The sequence below is a fragment of the Falco rusticolus genome, chromosome 4 (assembly GCF_015220075.1).
Source record: "Falco rusticolus isolate bFalRus1 chromosome 4, bFalRus1.pri, whole genome shotgun sequence".
NCBI lineage: Eukaryota > Metazoa > Chordata > Aves > Falconiformes > Falconidae > Falco > Falco rusticolus.
The window spans coordinates 48,191,892-48,210,348 of NC_051190.1; the positions used below are offsets into that span (position 1 = coordinate 48,191,892).

Here is an 18,457-nt window from a genome sequence, read left to right on the forward strand (position 1 = left end):
CGCCTCGGGGGCAGGGGGGGCGGCGAGGCCCCACTCCCTCCCACCACCCGCCCCGCCTCCCACTCCCCGCTTGACCCAGCGTGGGCCCCGCCCCTGCCTCCGCCCCCTCGGTAGCCTGCCCGTCGCCGATTGGGTACAGCGACTGCCCATCAGGCAGAGGCGGGGATGGTCGGCGGCTCCCGGGCGGAAGCCCCGCCTGCAGGCGTGAGGCGGCGCAGCTATTGGCGGCGGGCGGGTGCCTCTCTGGTGGGGTCGGTTTCCGGTTCCGCGGGGCGGGCGCCGGGGGGGTGGCGGGGCTGCTGCCTGTGAGTGACACACAATGAGGCGAGCGGCGGCGGCGGGGCCGTGAGGGGCCGCGACCGAGGAGGCGGCGGCGGCGGCGGCCGAGGCGGCGGGGAGGGGGGTGGGGGGGGGACGGAGAGCGGCTTCGCTCGTAGAGGGAAGGAAGAGAGGGGGGGAAACAGACTACCCCCCCCGCCGACCGGCCAGCGAAACCGCCCCGGCGGGAGCGAGCGAGCGAGCGGGGCCCGCGGCGCTGCGCCCAGCCATGGACAATCAGGTGAGGGGAGCGGCGGCGCCCGCCCCGCCGCGCCGCCGTGGGGGTGGGGCCCCCGACGCCGCCCCTCCCCCCGCGCGGGGGGCACGCGTGGGGAGGGGCTGCCCCCCCTTCCCCGTGCACCGGGGAGGGGGCCTTGCATCGGGGGGGGCCACCCCCGTCTTCGAGGAAGGAGGGGAGGTGATTCCCTCCGGTGGCGTTGAGGGCATCGCCCCCCTTTGGGAGGCACACCTCCCCCCTTTTTTTTGGGGGGGGGGCGGGTTGCTCAGTCCTCGCCCCTTCATGGGCGGCCGCGCTGCAGCCTCGCCCGCGGCGGGGGGTGGCAGCAGCATTTCCCGCAAATTCCTGCCCGGGCTTATTTACGGGGAGGGGTGGTGCCGGCGTTACTGCCTCCATCAGCCGCCGTGCAAAGGGTTAATGCCACCGGGAGAGTTATTGCCGCTCCGGGGAGGCGGCGGGGAGCCGGCTGGTAGCGGCCGGTCGCCGCGGCGCTGCAGCGGGCGGGGATGGATGCTGGAAGTTTACCTGAGGTGATGCAGAGCAGGCTGGCTCCGGCCTTTTGTGTGCGGGTGCGTGCGGGTTGGTAACAGGTTACCTATGAGCCTGAGGTTCGGGAGGTGAGCCCCACTATCCTTTGAATAACTATCCAAAGGAGAGTGAATGGAAACTGGTTACGGCTTTCAGGCAATTAGCACATCAAACAAAAAACCAGAGCAGCCTTCAGAATGTTTATTGAGAAGTTGAAAAGCAGACTCCTTTGTATTATTACAAATTGTTTGAATAGGATCCTGATTTTCCTTTGTTGAGAGACACGCTTGGGGAAAAAAAAAAACCCCTCCATTTTCAGTGGAGCAACTTATACGTGTGTTATGTTGGGAGATCTTATTTTCAAATGTGTTTCAACTTCGGGTTTAATTCATAGCGATCGTTAATTGGACCGGTATGTGAGGAGTATGGCAAGTACAACTTTTGCTCTCAGTTAAACAGTTCTCTTTTATCTTTAATTTTGTTCTCTTCCACATAGTCCCATCTGTTTCTCAGCTAAAATTTCTCAGCCGTTTCAACTAGAAAGGCAAATTTTGTAGACTGACAGTCATTTGCACTTCTCTGAAGAGGGGTAGTAACTGGCAACAGTAGCATGATTTAAAGGGTAATTATGGAATCGATAACGTGAAGCTGCAGAACAGACTGGCTCGGTTGATGTGAATGCTTGCGTGAACACTGTGGGAAGTATCCCAGATAAAGCAGGCCTGCGAGCACCCTCCTATGTGGGCTTAGGATTTAGGCAGACTGTCTCCACATAATGCTCTTCCACTGTAGGAGAGATTGCAGTGCTTTGAGTGAAGCACACCTTGCCATTTTTTTTTCTAATTCCTTAATTCGACATGAAAGAACAGACAGCAGTGTATCTTCATTTTTAGCGCAGGAGCGAGATGGAGCTAGTGTAGATAAGCCATGAAGCGCAGAATGGGAAAAAATGGCCTGCCAAGAGAACTTGAAGAGGAAGGTAACCTAAAGAAATGTTGTAATAATACTGGTGAAGGAATTAAATGAGTTTGTCCCTGAGTCTTGGAATTGATGTGTTGGATGTCAGCTGAAGGTATTTTGCTGCAAAGATAATGGCCTGAAAGAGTGTGTTAAGGCTTATAGTTGAAATTGGAACTGGGCTACAATTTGGGAGGTCGAGCTTTGATGCCTGGTACTCTCTAGACCTCCTGTGTGATCTTTTTACAAAGAAAAGAATACTGAGACTGAGTGACTTGTGTTTTTTTCATAAAGTGTTAACGATGTTCTAAAAAACCACGTTCCCATAAAATGTCAGGTTGGAGAAGCAAAATGTTTTTTTGAGCGTTAATCATGGTCATACTCCTTGTTGCAGTTCCTCAGTGGGAAAATGAGGATAATATTTTTCCTAAACATTTGTCTAGAGCTTGGGAAGCTTTCTCTTTCCATGTTCATTGTCTAACATCATGCCCTCAGGTTTGGCTCTGTATCCACCTGTAATACTGGTAATGACAAATAATGTTGCCTTTCCCAATGGTAATTGAAACCTGCCAGAAAGAACAAGACACCTGTTTTCAAGTCTTAGGTGAAGAAGGAGGTAAGGACTAAAACTGGCCCCTTTTTTTATAAGCTTCCAGTTGCTGAAGCTGGATTTGGGTAGGTTGAGTTTGAGATAGCTGTGGTGCTAGTCTAGTTTGTATAACATATATACACAAAATTAGTAATTAGTTGGATACCTTAGGTGTTATTCCCTGTCTCTGCAAATCTTGCCCTGAGATTTGCTTGCTTTAACTTGTGTCTGAATCATGTTTGCCTTTCCTCTTACATCTGTTTAATTTGTTTGCTTTCTTCTGACTGTGAAGTCCGCAATAATGCGTGGATCTTCACAATTAATTTAATCTGTTTTTTAAGACATTTAATGGGGTTTTTGTGCTTTGAGTGAGACGTTGAATACACCTTCTCTGTTATTCAATGATGAGAGTAGGATTCGGGAGTGCAAAGCAGAATTAGGTCATTTTAGTCTTGGATGTTGTGCCAGCATGCTGTATGTTGACTTGGTCTTTGAAAGTGTGTTAATAAAATGTATTTAAAAGAATACAGAGAGCATTGTAGTTTTATTCTAATGGATTACATATTCTAGAAAATATCATAAACCCCCAATTCATGATCTAATTTTTCCAGTTTTAAGATCAGTTTTCTGTCAGTGCTGTGAATTCTTTAAGCTGTGAACATCAAGTTCTGTCTCTGACACTTTCTAGAAATAAAGATTCCACAATTGGGACTTTGCTGACAATTTAGATGATAAGGGAGGCAGATAAACCTATCCCTCTTCTAAAGCTGTTTTCTCTGCAATGCTAATATTAGGAAGAAAATAGGTATGAAGTGGTGCTAGGAGCTATTTTTATGATACGTTTTCTGTTGATAACATTGTACTTTTCAGTATGAGTTAACCTCTCTGTGGAGGCTGTTGTATTCCTCCCCTACGGTGATCCAGTGTCTTCTGTCGGTGGGGCTTAGCATTATGCATAACACGCAAGCTGTTTCATTTTCCTTATGGTCTTACCTCTGTCCTAAAACAGTGCACAGTTCAAGTGAAATTGGAGCTGGGGCACCGAGCCCAACTGCGGAAAAAGCCCACCACTGAAGGGTTTACTCATGACTGGATGGTGTTTGTCCGTGGCCCGGAGCAATGTGACATCCAGCATTTTGTGGAAAGGGTGGTCTTTCGGCTACATGAGAGCTTCCCAAAACCCAAGCGAGGTGAGTGCATTTTTGAAGATGTGTTATTAGGCCTTCTCTGTACGAAAGGGCATTGTGCAAGTCAAGGTTGGCTTGGACTGTCACTTTTCAGTAAAATTAACTTCTTAAAGAGGAGCAAAATGTACATTGCGTGCATTTCAGCTTTAACCTTTACTGTCTTTGTTTGAGGAAGGTCAGGGAGAATGGGACCTTTCTTCTGATGAAAGGGCTGGAGGTGAGATGCTTTCTCTTATTTAGGCTCTAGTACATGAAAGTTCTCAAGACATTTAGTGACAGCAGAATATAATTCAGGTTACTAAATGGGAAAGATGGGTTTGATTTGTTAATATTTCCCAACAAAGACTGGAGGCATGTGATTGGTGAGAGATGTTCAAATACTGGGCTTGTATACATACGTACATTGCAGCCGCACGTCTCTGTGTGAGCACTGTGCTGTCAGCATGGATGGGGATAGTGTACAAATTGTAGTGTTACTGTCTGCTGGGTCTGTTCTTTGCTCTCTGTGCAGCAATGTGAACCTTACTCTTGGCACGGGGCAGCAGGAACGCATAGCTGAGGTGGAGGAGCAGGAATTGCCCTTTTGGGCAGCAGCACAGTTAGATCTGCTTAAGATTGTGTAACTACATCTGCAGTGTTACTGTTATGTAGCATTACAAGGAATGCTGGCTGCCTAATAGTATTGCTGTAAGTTACTGTGTAATGTTAATTGAAATATTTCTCTGGAAATCTGCTGGTCACACAGGATGTCTTAGGACTACCTGCTACATGGGCTGTTCATGAGAGTCCACAGTGGAAAGCAACTCAAAGGTGTTCAGCTCATGAGGATGTGAATCTAGTCTGTGTATTAATATCATCTCCTTCAAATTGATGTGGTAAAACTGATGTATGATAAGCAAGTGCAGTCCTGAGCTGAAAGCTAATTTATAGGATAAAAGTTACAATCTGCTGTGCTGTAATTCTTGTCATCTGGTGCAATTACTGACTTACAAACAACTGTGTTGGGATAGTACGTGGTCTTTGCGCAGTCTATTGCGTATCATCTACCTTTAAAGAGACAGGTTTTTTCTGATCTCTAGGTTTTGCATGCTTTCTTAAGCTTGCTCATAATGCCAGCTTGCTTTTGACCAAAGTGTGTCTGGGTTGTGCGTAAATGGTATGACATATGCATACTATTTCTAGATTTGTTTGAAGGGTTTCTTCAGATGGTTCGCTCTTACTTGGAGCAGAAGCTACGGGTGAAGGTAGGCTTGTGCTACTAGCAGATTGCTTGTGTAGTAATTTTAATTTGTTAGAATACAGCAGCAAAGGAACAAAGGCTGCTTGGCAGATAGTCTTAAGATTCCTGCTGCCATATTGGCACTGTTCTTTGGTTTTGGGCTTTTTCCCCTGAACGATAGGGTTCTTGTATGAAGTTCAAGTTAAAGTGAGTCTAGAGATTTTTATTATTTTTAGATATGCTCTTTTTTCACAATTGAATTTTGAATACTGCTTTCTAGCACCTTAATGATGGTAGATTTAGAGCTGGGGATAATATATCTGCATTAAAGGAAAATAATTTGTGTGCCTTTTAGGTCTGAGGTAGTTTCCTAGTCATGTTAATTGCTTGGAATTCTTTAGAGAAAGTAAAAAGATTTGCACTGAATTCCTCTAATTACTTAATTTACTTTATTTACATATATTGTAGTGCATAAATTACAAGCAAGTGCATCCGGTTCCTGAGAGGGAGAATATTTGTGTTCGTCTCATGTTTCTTCTGGCAGCTGTTATGTAGAAGTATGCCATGGCAAAATAAATGATTTGAGAATCCTTCAGCTCTGCTGTTGCTATACTGAAATGCAGTGGTAGGTGACAGGAAGTATTCGGTAGCATAGGTAGTAGGACAGGGGGAACTGAGGCAGGAGGCATGCAGATGAATTTCTTAAAGCAATTAACTTTTGTAATTGATGTTTCTGCAGTAAGCAGCCCTGTGACCTTAGTGGCAAACTGTTTAACCTTTCTTCATTTCCTTGTATGTTAAATAAATGGCAGTGCTTACCTGCCCTTCAGGTTTGTTATGATGTTTGGATGAAGCGGCTGGTAGTATGGTCGTTACGTAATTATGAAGATTGAGCATTGCAGGAGAGCATTTCAAGGAAAAAAAATAATCCGCTTGCATGGTATATAGTGTTTTGATTAATAAATATGAGAATCAAAGTAAACGTTACCTTTCTGTACTGTTCCAATTCCCACCTTTTAGGTCTTCCCCTTTTTTCGCAAGACAGCTTTAGCAGGCGGTTTGCATTGTTGTGGAACAGCACAGAAATGTAACTGTATCTCACTGCAAAAGAGGGGGAAGAATTGCGGGAGACTCTGGCATGGAGTGTTTTATGTTTCCTTTCCATGGGAGGAGCTAAGAACAGATTTTCATGTTCTTAACTAAGCTTGTGACCACCATCTTATTTTGTTTTGGTTTTTCTTTTTCCCACAAAGGTCAGTGTTTTAAATGTGTCCTGAGTTGTCAGAGGCCTATTACTCATCTTGTAATTCCTTTTTGGCTCAAATTAAGCTGCATTATATTCAAAGTTAACATTTGTCTGTTCTCTTTTCAGTGTGCAAGGAGCCCCCTTACAAAGTGGAGGAGTCTGGCTACGCAGGCTTCATTATGCCTATTGAAGTGCACTTCAAAAATAAGGTAGAATCTGATTTCTGGTCTTCTAATTGTTTTGAGCTGTGCCAGAGCCTGAAACTGCCTGACAGAAAGACTCTAAATTATGTGACTGTTTTATGTGTGTGTTTTTTATTAGTCTAATAAATAGAATTTAACTGGGAGTTGGAAGCTCCTGCCAGACTTCAAAGAAAGCTTTTGGCAGAAATGGAATTGTGTAGAAAGGTAATATCAGGACAGTCAATGGTCACAGAGATTCTGAACAAGGGATTGTACCACTTGTAACAACCTTCCTTAGTATGGATAGTATTAAAGTGGTTTAAGATATTTTATGTAAATGGGGAAGTAAAACATAAAACACTTATTTGTAAAAATTTGTAAATACTGTGTTAACTGGCAATATATTAAATTTTTTTTTTATTTGCAGTCTTATTAAATTTACTACACAGGTATAAAATCTGTATAGGCCCAAGACAAACATTTGCATACATAGGACGAGTATTTACAGCTATGTTAAAAGGATTGTTGTTCTCATTCAGTACTCTTCCAAAAAGAAAACACTAAATATTTTAAATCTTAAGATGCATTGCCAACAAGTATATGAAGGTTAAAATTTGGGATTTATTGCTTGCTTGAAGTCTTACCGCAGAGGTCACGTGCTACATGACTTGAAGAAGGTTATGAAAATAGGGATTTGGGCACTTGTGTTCCTATTAACTCAGATCCAGTTAAATTGTTTTGTTAAACATGAATAATGACTCTTTCTGGCTTTGATTACTACTTAAATAATAAAAGAATTTGCTTTGCTTATTATCCCTAAGAGGGAACCTAGATAAACTAAGAATTTGTCCATTAAGCCGCATCACTGTAACATATGCTCTCACCCGCAGCACCCTCAGCCCTCTGAGCACAAACCATTACCCCGGGTTTTGTTGACAGCAGACCACGTATAACAACCGAATTCTGTCTGGCTTCCCAGCGTCCTTTCCATTGTACCTCCCACAAACATACCTGTCTCTTGTTTCCTTCTCTCCCCAGTCTAGCGCAGTGTACTCTCCTGGTAGTGTCATTTTGTGAATAATTAACATTTTAGTTTGTTTTTTTGGCCTACCGCATTGCTCTAACCCCGCTTTATGAGTCTGAGTAATAAGCCAAATAATGAGACTGAACCACAAGAAGACTTGTTTTCTAAACCTGGGAACGTTTTGCCCACAAGTTTCTTTTGAGTGGGTGGGGTAAGCCAGAAGGATGTGAAGAGAAATGGCAGTTAGAGGGTTGGGGATGAAAGTTGTTGATAGAAGCAGCTTTTTGGCAAAGACTGAAAACTACTACTTGAATGCAGAAAAAGCCCTCAAGAGTTTAGAAGTAGTTTGACTTCTGGTGGCTTTTCTGAGGTTTTGGATGGAAATAGGAAACTCTTCATCTGCACTGGTATGTTGGCTTAATTCAGGTTCAAAATCTACCCTTATGTTCTGACCAAAAAATGTGAATTTTCCATGCTGATTCATTGTACGGGGAATCTCTAATGACTGTGATGGGTGAACTGTGTTTTGTTTCTACTCTTACCTTTTATTTTTCCTTCCTGTCTTCACCCAGTCTTTTCTCACACTTGCCTTTTCCCTGCAGGTCTCTGATGGCTTTGACCTTCGCAAGTCCTCAGGTCTTTCTGTCTCATTTCTGCCTTTCCTGTATTTTTTGGTGGATGCACTTGTTTGCATTGACTGTCTGCATTCATAGGTTTTCTTTCTCTCCCTCCCTTATATTCCTGTGCTCCTTGCAGAATATGGAACTGGCAGCTCTTCTGAATATAACTTGGTTTCACACCCACCGAGGTCATCACTTCTCATTGTTTCTATAAACACGTGACTGCATAGTTGTTCTTTCTAGCATTAGGGATAGGATGACTTTTATAAATAAGGGAAATAGGTGGTCTCTGTTCTTAGTGGAAACAATGGAAGTAGCAGTTAATCTAGGAGAAGGCGGTTTGGTTTTGACATTTTGGTCTTCAGAAACATGAAAAATAAACAGAACAGGTTTAGTTGCAGGCTTGTTTTCAAAATTACAGATCTTCAAAATACTAATCTTTGCCCTGTTTTTTTAGCTGCATGCATTACAGACTAGTTCTTTTTCACTTTTAAGCTGATTGACAAATTGACTAATTAAGGAGTTTCAGATGGCACCTCCCATTATTAATTTGTGGCAGGCAGCGGCTGAGGGAAAACATGATAGCTTCTGTCTTCCAGCGTGTCATTTGAACAGAGACACATTCCCAGGTTCAACCATGAGCTTCAAATACATGAGCTATACTGAAGTTGTTTGAAATTTGCTTTTACGCCTTAAAAGTAATTTTTCTGTCCTTATGTCAGCAAATGTAATGTTCTTTGCACATTTGGAAGTTAAGCTTGGTACTTATGATTGCAGGAAGCTTAGAAGCTGCCTGACGATGCGAAGAATTTGGCTCCTCTGACCGCTATTGCCTGGTGATAATGCCATCTTGAAATATTAAGAGCTATGATTATTTTCAGTAAGTGGAGTTGAAGGAAATGTAAAAGGAAAATTATTCTGCAAAGATAGAAATGCAAAAACAAATAAGCAAAGACTGGGATACAGTAGAAATTAAAAATATTGGGGAGGAGGAGGAGGAAGAGTGGCAAAGGCTTAGAATACAGCCTATTTTCTCCTTCCTGCATTAAAGAATGTGACATTAAAGCACCAAATAAATGAAAGTCTTTACTACTTTGAGACCATATGTTCACTCTGATCTCTGTAAACCTGTTGACACTGGTGGGGATCAGCTGTTGTGTGTGGAGCATATATTGTTCTGAATTTGCCTGAACTGATTACAGCATTTGGGACTCATCCTTGAATAACTCTTTTCAAGTAGATGTTATGGATTGATTCTGGGATTGGGTGGAAGGCAGTGTTCCGTAGGTGGCTGGGCAGGAGGAATCGGGTAGGTCTTTCTGGCCATATGCTCCCTACATTCTAGCACGTTTTTGTTGTGTGTTCTCTCAGTTGAAACGAGTTGCAAAGGCTGTGGGATTTGCTTATCGATGCATGTTTAGCTTTGTAAAGGTGAGAAGAGAAAGGATTTAAAGAGGGGGTGAACTGATCGGTGAAGGTTGATCTTTGCCGTGGCTGGCTGGAATTTTTTTTCCCCCCACAGTTTAAGGCTTCTTTCTTTGTAGTTTCCTTTCCCTGTTCTAATTTGTTACTAGGATGATAAATAGTGGTTGTCGGAGCCAGTGTACTCTTTGCTTTGGCTAAAGAAACACGGGCCTGTTCAGTGCTAAGGAACAGTTTTACTAAGAATGGCTTAAAAATGGTTTTAATGGGCTTCATCAGGGATTATTATTATTTTTTTTGGCAACTTTGCATAAAACTGCCCATTAACTCTTTGTGTTGGAGTACTCTCTTTTTGTTATTGTTGTTGCCTGTTTGGAGTAGGAGAGTCAGTGCTCTTGGCCCCACTGAAGCTTTTGGTGCCTTTCTGTCAGACAGGGAAGTGTCAGCAGAATATTAAAAAAAAGGTGCAAGAGCTTGTTCTTCTGTGAACATAGTTATGCCTTGTTGGTACGTGTTTGTCCTTCCAGTGCTGTAATTCAGTTCCTCAGTAAGTAGGTGCTTTCTCAGTCTTGTCATTTGAATCACAGAATATGCATTTTGAGTGTTGCTGTGAGCCTGGACAGTTTGTATCTCCAGGCTTTCTAGAGAGTTGCAGTGGTCTGCGCAGGCCACAGGACTTGCAGTCTCTTTAGATATTGGTGGTCTGCTAGAGCCTTTGCCTCTGCAACTGAACCTGAAAAACAAATGGCAGGGTCTCAGCAGGTTCAATGATAAAGCTTTTGAAAGCAGAGTTGACTAATGATAGTGGATCATTTGGCATTGTTGGACTGAGAATGTTAGTAGGCTATTTTTATTTTTAAATCCTTTGTGTTCCTGTAATGAGGGCTGCTGTTAGTGGCTTCTGGTGCTTGAATCAATACAAACTGGGTACAATAAATGCATTGCTGTTTTTCTACTGCTCTTCCCCTTCCCTCTCCCCTCTTGATTTCTACAGTCTCGAGGGTTTTTTCATGGCCTCATTGTTGTCTCCAAATACGTCTCTCATAGTGGTGTATGTTGTAATCTGGAGGCTGTAATACAGGTATGACTTTGGTATTCATCCCCTGTTACATTTTTTACATCCTAATCAAACTAGATCACACGCGCACCCCCCCAACAAAAGGTCCAGTATACTTTCATGCTATTCTGATATAAGGCAGATGACATTAATGTAACATGGATAAGATGTTGTATTAAAGTCTCTTTACAGATACTGCCTCCCAATTTCAGTGCTAGAGATAAAAGGCTTCCAGTATTTACATAATGGATACATGTAACTTGGGCTTTTTCTGTTAGTGAAAAGGGAGATAAGCAAAGAAAGCAGAAAGATCGGTTTGATTTTTCCAGTTAGGTTCAAAATAAAGACATGTTTATTTTACCCTTTCTGCAATATTTGTAGGTGTGAGATATATAAAATACAAAGAAAAATATTGGAGAAGGGAAAAACTATTTGTGTATCAAAGTAGGGGCTCGGTGGAGACATTGTATGTGGGTTGCACATATGGCAGGATAGGTGAAACTGGAGATCAATTAGAACTGTGTGTCAGGACTGTGCCATCAGGGAGGTATTGGCTTGTGAAATATGCCTCAGGAAGGCTGCTGAAGAGCCCGTGTTTGCGTGAGGCATTTGAATTTACTTTACAAGTTGCTGTGGTTTTGGGGCAGGGTCTGCACATGTTTGAGAAAAAGGGGAGTAATTTAACCTGTTAGCATTTATTCAGTGTTGCAGAAAGTTGTGGAAGGAGTAAAACTTGTCGTTTTGTCTGGCCTTTAAGCGGAAGCATTTGTTGCTCACATTTTTTAGATCTGCTCTGTGTCACTTTACTTACCAAACCTGCTGCACTTTCTCTTGCGCTGCTGCTGCTGTGGTGAATCTTTTCTTACCTTTTTCTGTCATAAATTAATACATATTACCCGTTTACCCATTCATCTATCTGAGCAGAGTGCTTTCCTGGCCAAAACACCTAGGCTGTGTGTGTTTCAGTAGCCATTCAGTGTGGCATATCAATAGGCATCTCCATATGCTGAATAGATTGCAGTGCCTGGCAAGGAAGCGTTGTCAAACATAGCAGCTTTACTGGCCACGACAGCATCATACCGTGTGTAAGAGCTGGTAGGTTATTAAATGCTTGTCTTTGAGCAATGAGTATATTTTCCTAACTTTCCAAACTAAGTAATAGGTTTCAGATGGAGGAAAGTCCCAAAATGCTGTTCTCTGTTTTTACTTAACGCTGTGGAATCTCAAAAAAGATAAGGGGTGCTTCATGGACTTGTTAGCAGAGTGTAACGTAAGGCTACTTCAAAAAAAAAAAAAAGTAATATTGGGCTATTCACTTATAAATGTCCTGTGTGGAAGCCGGGTGGAAGACTAGTCAAACGGGTTGTACAAGCCTGGAAAGGGGGTTTCATTTATACAGACATTATGGACCAGTTGTGGATAAATGACTCTGTCAGGCTGGATCTATGGCAAAAGGGAAGTAGTGTTAGATGTTATAGTTATTGAATAACCATGAGTCTGCTTCCTTGGTGTGCTAGATTTTTGTAGATAATTTTATTTTATGGCTTTCTAAAAGTGATGTATGAGCTTTATGCGCACGCTACCAGTGAAATTCTTTTGATTCGTGTTAAGTGGCAAAGGGCACACCCTGCCTTAAAAACAGGACAAGGAAATTTTAACAAAAGACTTTGAAAAATTCCTCATCTTACAAAAAGTGCCAAAAGAACTTTAACCCATTGCTTCAGAACTCAGGAGAAAAATAAAGCCACTCCAGTGTTTGTAACAGTGCAGTGGTAGTCAGTGCAGACAGGAAGCTGGAAAACAGTAGAAATGAAGTGTAATGTCCTCGGCTTTAGAGATAGGAGGCGGAGTAGGGGGATTCACTGGAGGGAGGGGAATTTACAGCAGCTGCAAATAAAAGCTCATCCCTAGCTTTGTTGTATGCGCTTCCAGTTTACTTCTCTGGCATCCTGAGGTTTAAGGGGCAGATACAAATTCAGGTTCTAAGGTGGCGTGCTGAGAGATCCCATACCAGGTTAACCATTTCATGTCAAAATCGACCAATTAAAAATTGCATTTTAATCTGAATAGCCGCAATATCTACCGGTTAGAAATGGGTATGATCCATCCTTTCTAAAGCCTTTCCTGGGTGTAAGGCCCTTTAGAAAAGCTTGTGGTCTCAGAGAGCAACAAAATATCCACAGAAAGTCCCCTCTTCAGTTGTACTTGCTGACGTCAAGGGTTGAATATCACAAAGTGGAATCATCTAAGAATAAACCCTGGCTTGTGAGTATAGTTGCTGCTCTAGCAGGAGTACGTAAAGTGGTGTTGCAGTATGCGATCAGACTCCCTGGCCCCGAGTTCGTGGGTGAAAAAGTACCTGTGCTTTATCACAACTCCAAGCGCAGGATGTGTGGATCCCGTGTTGTTTAGAAAAGCTTTGAAGTGTGGCACTGTGAATTCAGTGTAGCTTTCCATTTAAAGTGAGAGGATGTGTAGGTTCAGGTCAACTGAGATATTTTCCTTGGTTTTCCTCTTTCCCACCCCCCTGGCTTCTTTCCCACCCCTCCACCCCCCTTGGTGGTTGTTTGGAGGGAAGAACCTTTTAGGGAGGACCGGATGGATTAAGCTTTGGAGTGTCTTGAGCTGTAATCATTAGCTGGTCAGTGAAGGCAGTAAAGGAAAGAATGTTTATTTGCAGCTTTTTGCTTTGAGACTTTTGTACTCATTCTTTTAGGAGTGCTGTAATCTTAACTATTCACTTGGGTGGGGGGCTTCTGATGGCCTGAGGCAATACAAAGGATATTTTAATGATCAGGGTACTTGGCTAGGGCTGGGTTCCCAGGGCAGTCGTGATCTCTGAGTTGGCAAAAAAATCACGTTGAAAAACTGTCTTAATTTTACAGAAAGTGGAAGCTCTTCAGTAGTTATGATAAATATTTGGGAGGTTCTCTGCTTTTGAATCCATATAAAAAATGGGATATGTAAGATAAAAGGAACAGGAATCTGCTGCCCTTCTGCTCTGAAAGCAAATAGGCAAATGCCAAAGCAGAGGTCTGATAATGTGATGGTGTAACACTATGAGTAAAGTCTGCTTTTGCTAATACACCCCAAGATCAATTTACTCTGTGTTGTAAACTAGAAAGAGCATTTTTGAAACTGTTCTTAGGCCACATTTGGATTTCTATTCATCCTTCATTTAAGTTTATTAGACATTGAGGGACCCTCTACAGCTGCTGTTTGAACTCCAGTGTAAGCATGCACATGCAGAGCTCGCTAATGATTCAGTTAATGAGAATGGTCATAGAAAAGAGGAAAATGACAAGGCAGTGTATTTTGCAAGTATTTTTCTTTTTCTTCCCATTCATCAGTTTCAGTAGACGTTGAACCCTTTCAAGGCTGTGTGGATTCTTCAGGACTTTTCCAAAAGAGGGTCTGAAGACCCTCCTGTTGGTAGCATGTTCTTCCTTGTTAATGTGAGACTCTTCTATTGTACGTGTCTGCTTAGATTTCTGCCTTTCCCTGTTTGGGGAGTTAGAACCCAAAACCTTGGCTCCCGGCTGAGCTTAGGGCACTGATTTTGATGTAAACCAGGTGTGGTTACCACACTTTTTATTATTAGAGCTATAGTTTGTACAAGAAATGGCTTCTTTAGCGATGTTAGTATCCACCAAGCGAACAGCAGGAATCAGTGTGGTCTGAAGCCATTTGACGCTTCAACCTATTTTCAGCAAATCTAATGGCTTGGCCTAGAAGCCTGCGGCGTCTGTTCCCATACAACAATGCAACTACACCAGGAAATCAAGCTGCTGGATATGAATTGTGGAGAAGACTGCTGTGCAGCTGCTTGATGTTGCGCATTGAATGAGGCATGTGGGATGCATTCATGTAAATACTGAATGTACTGTAAGGATCTGTGTGGTTTTCAGGAGAGTCTCTTTTGCCACATTTTTGAGTTTTCATCTTGAAATGCAGAGTGTGAGATAATGCCAGGAAATGTGCTATTGATATTTGTTATACACAAGCAGTATGCAATATTTGCGATTTTGGGAGAAAAAAAAAGAGGTTTCTTCCATTCTGTACTGCAAATGCAGAGTGTTTCCTGTGCTTCTGCAGCAGGTGGAACAAAACCAGTGAGGCGCAGATGATCCCCAATATGCATACAAACTCGGGATTTCTTCGGTGAAAGTGCCCTTGGAAAGTTCAAAAGCCTAGGATATCTTCCCATTCAGCCTCTGCAATATGCATATTGAAAAGGATTTTACAAAACAAGTCATCCTTTTACCATTGCATTTAATCTTTTCTCAGTACCCACAGAGATCCTGTGAGTTCAGAAGTTGTTCTTTCTCTGGGTAAAGGATTATGCTTTTCTTAATATTGATGCTTATAGTTCAGTTGCTTCCCAGAGGAGATAAGATCTGAATTTCGGTGAAAACAGGATAGTGGATAAAGCTTGTGAATCTGCTTTCCTAGGAAGACTTGAACAGCTTTAAACAGGCAATTGTCAATCAGTATCCTTGTCTGTGTGTTGCTTTTGCAGTGAAAAGCCATGCCTGAGTTTCTGATGAACAGTACGTTAACTTCAGGCACCAACAGTTTAATTTCTGGCTCTCTGATCTCATGATGAAAAACTGTGAATGCAACACTGAGTGGTTTATTTGGGATTTTCAGACATGACTGTTTGATTCCTCTGACATAGGGTGCTTGCCAGATTTCTTCCGTTTTCCCAAAGTCTGTCTTGTTTTTAGGAGGAGCCAAAAAAGGTTTGTTTCACATACGACCTGTTCTTAAATTTGGAGGGGAATCCACCTGTGAACCACCTTCGTTGTGAGAAACTGACTTTCAACAACCCCACCAAGGAATTCAGACGCAAACTCATTAAGGCTGGAGGGGTAAGTGCCAAAGGGATTGGAGATCTGAAGAGGTTCTGCTGAAATGTGTAGTGATCTCGTTTTGCTCTGAGGTTTCTTTTTAGCTGCAGCCCAGCAGGCTACAATTTTCTGTGTTCATCTAAAGGATGACCCAGCCAATTTTTACTCCTGGTTATACGACTGAAGCACTTGAAGCAGAACTAAACCATTGCTAGTGTGATTGGTGGCACTTCATTTTTCAATTTAAATGTGACCATTAATATCAGAGCAGTAAAACCCCTCTGGAAATGGAGATCTGTGGATGTGGCACACTGTCCATCAGGCAGTTACAGTTATCTGTGACCTTCCTAGTGTTGTGAGCTGTATCAGTGTAGAAAAGCTTAAGAAAAGGGAGAGGCTTCTAATCTATTCCTTACTCATTTTTGCCACAGGAAAGCTTAATACTTAGTGCTTCCTAGTCAATAAATGTCCTCTGAACCCAAGGTCAACTCCTTGTGGCTTAGATAATAAAAAAGTAAGAAAAAGTGTTGGAATATACAGTGAAAATGGGTGTGGGAGGAAAAAAAAAGTACTCTTGAAGATACGGGTTGCCACAGCGGATGGACTCTTACTTCTGGGAAAGTAATATGCAGTGATAGACTAAAGAAATGATCTTCAAATAACTACAAGGTAAATGGGTACAAGCCACAAAGTACATGAAATTTTTAACTACACAGAGGATGTCTTGACTGTATTCTGTGACACCCCCAAATATGGTAGTGTTCTCTTCAAGGATTTTATTTAAGTTGATCTTAATTGCTGACTAAATTTACTTCTGAAAAAACATCTTTCTAGCCTGAAAAAGTAAAAATGTTGTGGGGAAGTTTGTTGATAGTAGATCTCAGGAGTGGCAAGTATTCCAAGCTGATCTGTCTGGAACTTCCTTAGTGTGCTGGTGTTTTTCTGTATTGGGCACAGAGGAAGGTGCTTATTTCAGCCATAGGATGGCTGGAACATCACTTGCTTTCTAGGAGTTTCACACTACATTATTGCATTCCTTACGTATGAAGGTGTTTCATCTGTGAATCACTTTTGATGCCATCTGTCCAGTGAAAATTTTTGTCAGGATTATTCTGACAGAACACAGGGGAAGTAAGAGGGAATGTGTTTCATGGAGCTCAGTGCTTGGTGTTAAGATCTTGTCAGGGGAGAGACTCAGGGCCTAGTTTGTTCTTTTTGTTCTCTCTTTTTTTTTTTTTTTTTTTCCCTGAATGAGGGAATTCAGCTTCTACTAAGTTGATGAAGTCTTGTTCATTCCTTCCAGATCTATATTGCTACCCTTTTGCAGGATAAGAGCATTAGCAGCAGAACACACAGTTCTTGTCCAGTGCTTTATTGCCTGCTTGTGCTCAGAATATTGGCGTTCCCTTTGGGAAAGATACTTGATACTGCATGTTGCCTTTTTTTTTTGTGTGGTTTTAATGTTCTGTGTTTGAGGAGTTGCCTTGAAACTGAGCATTACCTAGACAATATTTTTTTATGGCCTTTAAGCAGGGGAAAAAACATTCAAAAGATGAATAATAGTGGCTTAATTGAGCGAGTGACTTAACATAATCATGTGTTAATAGTCCATGCAACTTTACTCATACATAATTTTTCTCTTCTTTATTACTAGGTAATGGTAATGCCAGAAGGAGCAGAAACTGTTTCAAGGCCAAGTCCTGATTATCCGATGTTACCCACAATACCGCTTTCTGCCTTCTCTGATCCCAAAAAGACCAAACCATCCCATGGGTCAAAGGTCAGTGACTCATGTTTTTGTGTCATCCTGAGGTGAAGAAGCCTTTCAGGACTTGCTATTAAGAACTTGTTTAGCAGCTCTTTCCAGCTACTTCTGATTCTGAAACCTTCTTGCTTGTACTCTGTAGTTCACTAGCTAATGGTCTGGAACTTACCATAATTTAGGAGGCCTTTTTATGATTTGCTAGACTTCTCTCCAGGGAAATATTGAAAAGAAAATTAAATGTCCAAGACAGAATTTTTGGTGAACCGTATCTTTCTCCTGATTTGCTATGCTATAGCAGATAAAGTTGAATGAAGTCCTCTCCGATTACTCTGACTTGTATACTTGATGCTGAGGATGAATTATGTGCATCTTTCCGTGCCAGTCATGTAAAGCTGTACTCCTGAGTCCTTGCCTACTCAGCCTTGCTGCTTAGAGATGGAGTCAGTGCTTCCTCTGTTGTTAGGACTGCTTGGGGTAGTGGTGTAAAGAACATAAAACATGCTGCACTTCATCAAACAAGTGATTTCAAGATTTGACGTTTGCATCCAGCAGTATCTAGTTCCTGAGACTTCAGGAGCACCTTAGGTTTTCTTCTTTCACTTATGTGAGGAAGCTATTTTTGTATAATTCTACATAGGAGAAACAATCCACAAGCAATGTGTTTTGAAGCAGATTACATACACTTTATCAGCCTGAACAGTCACAAATATTAAGAGCATTTAATTTTATAGTATAATTCAATTTTGATATTCATTTTCTTCAGGGCTCTAAACACTTTGGGCACTTCAGTCATGCTTTCTGATGTTGATGTTATGAAATGGAATAAAGACTGCTTTCCCGTTAGTGGCTGATTTAATTTTGGTCAGGAATTAAGCATTAGAAAACACAGAAGAGAAACAAAGGGCTCTGACACAAGCTCTGGTGAAAATTGCCAGTAGCTAAAGAGACAGTGGTGTCCTGCTTCTCTTCCTTCATGTGCACGTGTGTTTGCATCTCAGGGTGTCCAGTTCGTGTGTCAGTGTCTCCCTACAAGACCCACTTCTGTAAGTGTTTTAAATTCACTTAGAAATTGCAAAGGAAGTACTCCTTTGCCTTCGTGCACCCCTGACTGCTGGGGTGGGCAGGGTCCTAACGATTGGTGTCTTAAAGCTCTTAATAAAGGTGATAAAATGCCTGCTGATATCAGAGACTTTGGCTCTCTTGTGGTTGTGGGGACTTCTGGTATTTTTGCCAGGCTGCAGTGGGGTTGATGTGG

The 18,457-nt window shown here is 42.3% G+C and overlaps 1 protein-coding gene across 3 annotated transcripts in view; it reads left to right on the forward strand.

Annotated features, from left to right (window-relative positions):
* Positions 1-412: 412 nt before the first annotated feature.
* The window catches only part of MLLT1 (MLLT1 super elongation complex subunit), a 31,496-nt gene continuing 13,451 nt past the window's right edge, over positions 413-18,457 (forward strand). For all 3 annotated transcript variants that reach the window (XM_037383012.1, XM_037383015.1, XM_037383014.1), the window contains exons 1-5: positions 413-559; positions 3,640-3,820; positions 6,409-6,491; positions 15,315-15,458; positions 17,092-17,217. In XM_037383012.1, the coding sequence (XP_037238909.1) occupies positions 548-559; positions 3,640-3,820; positions 6,409-6,491; positions 15,315-15,458; positions 17,092-17,217 (546 nt within the window). In that variant the 5' untranslated portion in view covers positions 413-547. The remainder of the gene's footprint in view (positions 560-3,639; positions 3,821-6,408; positions 6,492-15,314; positions 15,459-17,091; positions 17,218-18,457) is intronic.